The 5,258-nt window shown below is 54.0% G+C and overlaps 1 protein-coding gene across 1 annotated transcript; it reads left to right on the forward strand.

Annotated features, from left to right (window-relative positions):
* Positions 1-2,144: 2,144 nt before the first annotated feature.
* Positions 2,145-4,123, forward strand: CTHT_0069620 (putative sequence-specific DNA binding protein; the record flags this gene model as incomplete). Its single annotated transcript, XM_006697177.1, has 2 exons — positions 2,145-2,575; positions 2,629-4,123. The coding sequence occupies 2 exons, from the start codon at positions 2,145-2,147 to the stop codon at positions 4,121-4,123; spliced, it is 1,926 nt and encodes a 641-aa protein (XP_006697240.1).
* Between the last annotated feature and the right edge of the window lie 1,135 nt (positions 4,124-5,258).

Raw genomic sequence — 5,258 nt, forward strand, 5'->3', positions numbered from 1 at the left:
TGCACTGTGTGTACCATGTGCCACAAGATTTTGGGTGGGCTCCCCCTATTCCGCTCTCCTTTCCAGAGCTTGAGGATATGTTTTATACACATGTGTAGTGATTTCTAGTGTAGAATATGTGTACTTGGAGATGTCATAAGGACCAGTGAAAGGTCTTTGGTCTCTGGCAGCATGTCCTGCCAGGGACATATCAATGCCCACGTCTGTCCTATCAGGCCAGGTGAAAGCCTAAGCGAGGCAGCTACCCTCAACATCTGGAGCCCCATATCCCGAGAGTTTGGTTGCTGGTTGCGATCAAGCTGTTGCATTCGCAAACAGACGCCTCTTGTCGTCTGACTACCCACCTTGTTTCCTCGCCACTGTGTGGCTTCATTCCCAAGAGCGGGTTACGCCCGAATCATGGTCCACAGTCTGTCCCGAGCCCTGTTACGGATCGCGGGTTGTTCCCGTGATGTGAGCTCTTTTTGCGCATCAAGCAAGCTGCCAAAGCGCTGTTTTTCAATCATGGGAATCTGGGGATTCACAGCCCGGGAGGAGAGGCAACACGGCAGTCAGGATCGCGACCAGTCGTCCGCAATATCTCTTGGCGACTGAGCCACTGCCCCGATGCGGCCCGGCATGCTCAAACGGGACATACCGGTCAGTCGTCTCGCGAACCGCCGCGCCGATGACGGTTTAGCGCGCCTAGGAGGAGAAACTCAACTTCTGAACCACTCAGTCTAATAAGGTGAACACCTCATCACCACGTGCGAGCCCTCGGTCAATGTTCCGAAGAGGGTCGTCGCCGGTCAAGAGTCAAGTCTAAGTCAGCCTTCTCGCTGTTTGACACTCGTTGCTCCATTCGTTGCAGTGCGTCATCGGTATGGCCATCCTAGGATGTAAACCCGCGATCACCGATCGGGTTCCCAGAAAACAGATGCATCCCCAGCCCTGTCCTTGTGCTCAGCGTTTCTGTCGACCCTTATCCGCGTCGCACAGCGTTGAGCAGCGGGTGACACAGAGGACACAGTCCGCAAAGATCTTCGCTGGTGCCTCCATCATGGCGTCTGCCCAGATCGTAAATATCGTAGTCTGTTCCAGACGTCATCTGACGGCGCCTGATGATGTGTCTTGAGATCGCGCATCGCTGTTGCTGGAAAACCCCCAGACAATCGAGTTTGATGTTGTCTGGACAGCGATCCGCCCTCTTCGTACGATGGAGGAATGGAAGAGGGACCCTGGGAATTCTCGGATCCTTGCTTGAAGGGTACGTACCCCTGACACGACCCCTGTCTGTCTCACCGTAAGGTTTGCACTGTCCTGCTGCAGAGCGTATGCTGCGATTGGCTGCCGCTCGCCCCAGTCCCACCGTTGCCCGGTCTCTGCCAAGCAGCCAAAGCCGCTGGACAGCAGAGACTTGCCCAGGCCGGCTCACAGTGCGGGACCAGTGACAGAGAGCCGCCCTTCCTGGCCCGCCGTGGCCCGTAGCGTTCCATCCTTCCACGCTTTGGTTTTTCTCGCTCTCTTCAAGCCCCGTCCCCGCTGTCTTCGCTCCTCCCCCCAGTCTCTCTTTTTTCGTACACAACCTCAGATCGTCTCATCAAGCAAACAACGCTTGTTCGTCGACTACCCATCCTGTCCCCCCTTCCCTCTCTCCACTTCTGCCTTTTCGCTTTTCTCACCAGAGTCACTCCCTTGAAAACTGATTTCGAGATTCGAAACTCAATTTAGTGGAATCCCGTTCACTCCTTCCGGGTTCCCGATTTGTCTTATTTTTCCTCATTTTTTTTTTACTTGTGTCACTTCGACGGACTTGCACACGCCTACTCACACACGCACACACACACACCACACACACAAGAGATACTCGATCACACAACCTCCTGTTCCAACGCCTTGGTTCAGGACGACGCTCCTTACTACTACTACTACTACTACACGCGATTCCAACATTGCTACGCTCCTTCTCATACGCTAAGCGCGATAACCCGTCACTCCTTGACATCCTCGACGCTTGACGTGGCACAGACCAAGCGTCCCATCAGCGCGATTATCCGTGAGACGATTGATTGTCTGGCGCAATCCATCCCCATAGCTTTCCTGCGCGTAGGCACACTGCGTTTTTGATAGAGGTATTGAGGGCGCAGACCAAAACATAAGTCAAAATGGCGACCGACGCGGTCAAAGCCGAGGTCAAACTGGAGACGATACACGAGGAGACCAAGCAGGAGGTGAAGCAAGAGTTCAAGCCGGAGGATGCTCTTACCCCCGGTGCGCCGTCTCTGGCGGCTACCCCTTCTCCCAGCAAGTCTCCCTCCAACAAGTCCCCTGAGCCAGCGACAAAGCCCATCTCGCCAAACAAGGTTACCAAGCCCTCGACCAACGGCACGACTACCAATGGCCGGCAAAAGACCCGTAAGAGTACTCTGACCCAGCAGCAAAAGAACAACAAGCGGCAGCGCGCTACCCCGGACCAACTGGCTACCCTAGAGAGCGAGTTCAACAAGAACCCGACCCCGACGGCCCAGGTACGTGAGAGGATAGCAGAGGAGATCAACATGACCGAGAGGTCTGTTCAGATCTGGTTCCAGAACCGGTAAGTCTCAACCACTGTGGAGATCGATGGCCTCACACTAACCCTCTGGACAGCCGCGCCAAGATCAAGATGTTGGCGAAGAAGAGTCTCGAGAACGGCGAGGACATGGACTCCATCCCGGAGTCTATGCGCCAGTATCTCGCCATGCAGGCCATGGAGCACGGCAAGAGTATCCCGGGCTTTCTAGGGCGCCCTGGGTATCTTGGCTACGGGCATGGCGAGGGTTCCGGCCAGGGCAAGGTTTTGATTCACCACTTGAACTGTCGGTCCCTGACCATTGGCACATGGGTGCGCGTTGGCCAGAATGCCATGGACTTGATCGTCTTCTACTCGCCTGACAAGTGCACCATGACATACTACATCAACAACGATCAGGCTGGGTACAAGATTGAGTACCCCTTTTCTTTTATCAAGAATATCTACCTGAACCAGGCCGAGGGTGAGCACGGTGGCATCACCATCGAGCTCCTTCAGCCCCCACTCTTTTTCATGGACTCGTCCACGACGTCGACCTTCGTTCAGGTTACCGACTTCACCGAGAACTTCCAGGCTTCTCGGGTCTTGACGCACCAGCTTGGTGGTAACGCCAAGGTGCTGAGCACCCAGCTGGCCAAGTTGGTCAGCCTTGATGCTTTCATTAACCGTCATAACATCCCGGTTCCTCCTCCGCCTCCCCCGCCGCCGGCTCCTCTCTTCGACCAGATGCAGCCGCCGCTGTCGATGTCTGCCCCGGTATCGCCTGCTCTCCGACCGGCCTCTCAGCCTAACTTTGCGCAGCCCCATATTGGCATGTTCCAAGAGCAACAGTGGGGCATTGCTCCCCAGCACACCATGACGATGCGCGGGCCTGGCCACAAGAGGCAGCGCAGCCGCTCCGTCCCTGGGCCTATTGACCTTCAGACTATGCAGTTGTTGCAGAACCCTCCAAGCTTCCACATTACCCAGCCCGACAACCAGAGCGCGGTTCAGAGCCCACACATCTTCAGCCCGATTCCGCAACAACCAAACCTTCTGGGCCCGCTCAACCCAAACCTGCGGATCGATACACGCGCTGGCTTTGGCCTCGACATGCGCAACTACCCGCTCTCTGCGACAACCGCCCCGACGCCGTCGGATTTCCCGAGCCCGGGCTTTTTCGCGACCCAGCCGCAAGACACCCCCGCCATTCCTGCTGCCAGTTTCACTCCTTACAGCGCCACTGCGCCCACCTTCTCGCCGATGGTCAGCCCGTCGAACATTGGTGTCCCGCCACCGTCGATCTCGCCGCTGTCATTTAACCACTCTGATCCTGCGATTGTAGGCGAATCTCCGCCGATAACCATGCCCACGATCTGCGAGGGCTCTGCCATCTCGGACGACGGCTCGACCCTAAACGATCTTTACCCTGCCGGCAAGCAGCAGACCATGACCCTGCCGATGCACCCACACTCGCCGTTCATGGAGCCGAACCAAGCCGACATGGAACTGAACCAGTTCATGGACCTGAAGCGCTTTGAGAACGACCCGGCGTCTCTGTCGCCACCAGAAAGCGTTCCGGCCCAGTCATGAGAGGGCAATTAATACTCTCATCCGGCTTTCCTTTCGCCTCTCCCGCTTATCTTTTCGGCTTGGTGAAATGTCTTTGAGTTTGCTCCTAGACAAAAGTGCCCATAGATGGTTGGTTTTCATGACGTTCAGTATACCCGTCGAGAAGAGTGGTTTTTCCTTGTTTCCTGTCTCTGGGTTTCTCTTGGCTCGAGTCTTTCTTCTGCCGGCGTTATTAGAGGGTTCTTTTCGCTGTATATACCATGGGGATGGTTTGTGGCTAAGCTGGCCGCTATTTCTCCTAACCCTGGGTCGTGCTTGTCGTTAATGGGGCCGGATGAAGAGGAGGAAAGTAGTGAAAATGTTGGAAGATGTTAGCACGATCTTACCCTGCATCTTGCCTGACTAGCCTAAACCAACCCATCTCCGATCTATCATTATCACCCCGGATCTGTTACTACCTACTCCCTATCTACATACCCCGTATCGTATCGTCTGGTAAAGACACAACAGCCGATATCGACAACCGTTAGCAACCCAACAAACAACCCTGAGACGATTCTTGCCCCTTCATCCGATCCAGCCCGCGATTTGCGTATCTGCCTATTCACCTGGCTATGCGCTCAATTTTGGAGTGCCCGACTGACTTTTTTTTTAGATATCTTTGTTCTTGAGAGATAGGACGGAATCATCATCGGATTAAAGGCTGGGCTGGGTGAGCCTGACTCGATTCGCTAGCTGGCCGCCACTACTGCTGCTGGACACAGGAGGGGATGATAACGAGAACTTCGGATGGAAATGGGGCTGGCGGACAAACAACCAACTCTCTAACTTTCAGACCCAGGAGGTCTAGTTCTGGAGAGTATGTGTTCTTGTCTGTCTTGTGGTAATACCCTTTCTAATCAATGCAACAATGTGTGAATTTTTAGATTTTTTGATGTCTCAGGGTTGTTTGCATTAACATAACTTCTACTGGAAACAACACCTTTTGGAACAAAAATTCTTTTTTTGTTTCATTTGTTGGATTTTTTCCCCCTGATTTGTGCTTTTCTTTGTGTGTGTGTGTCTCTAGTTATCATCTGTCATCATATAGCTGTGTCATCTAGGGTCTCGTGGGTTTGGTAGCTGGAATATAAGGAACGGAATTTTTGCATGGTTT

The sequence above is a fragment of the Thermochaetoides thermophila genome, assembly GCF_000221225.1.
Source record: "Thermochaetoides thermophila DSM 1495 unplaced genomic scaffold scf7180000011822, whole genome shotgun sequence".
In the NCBI taxonomy this organism is placed as follows: domain Eukaryota; kingdom Fungi; phylum Ascomycota; class Sordariomycetes; order Sordariales; family Chaetomiaceae; genus Thermochaetoides; species Thermochaetoides thermophila.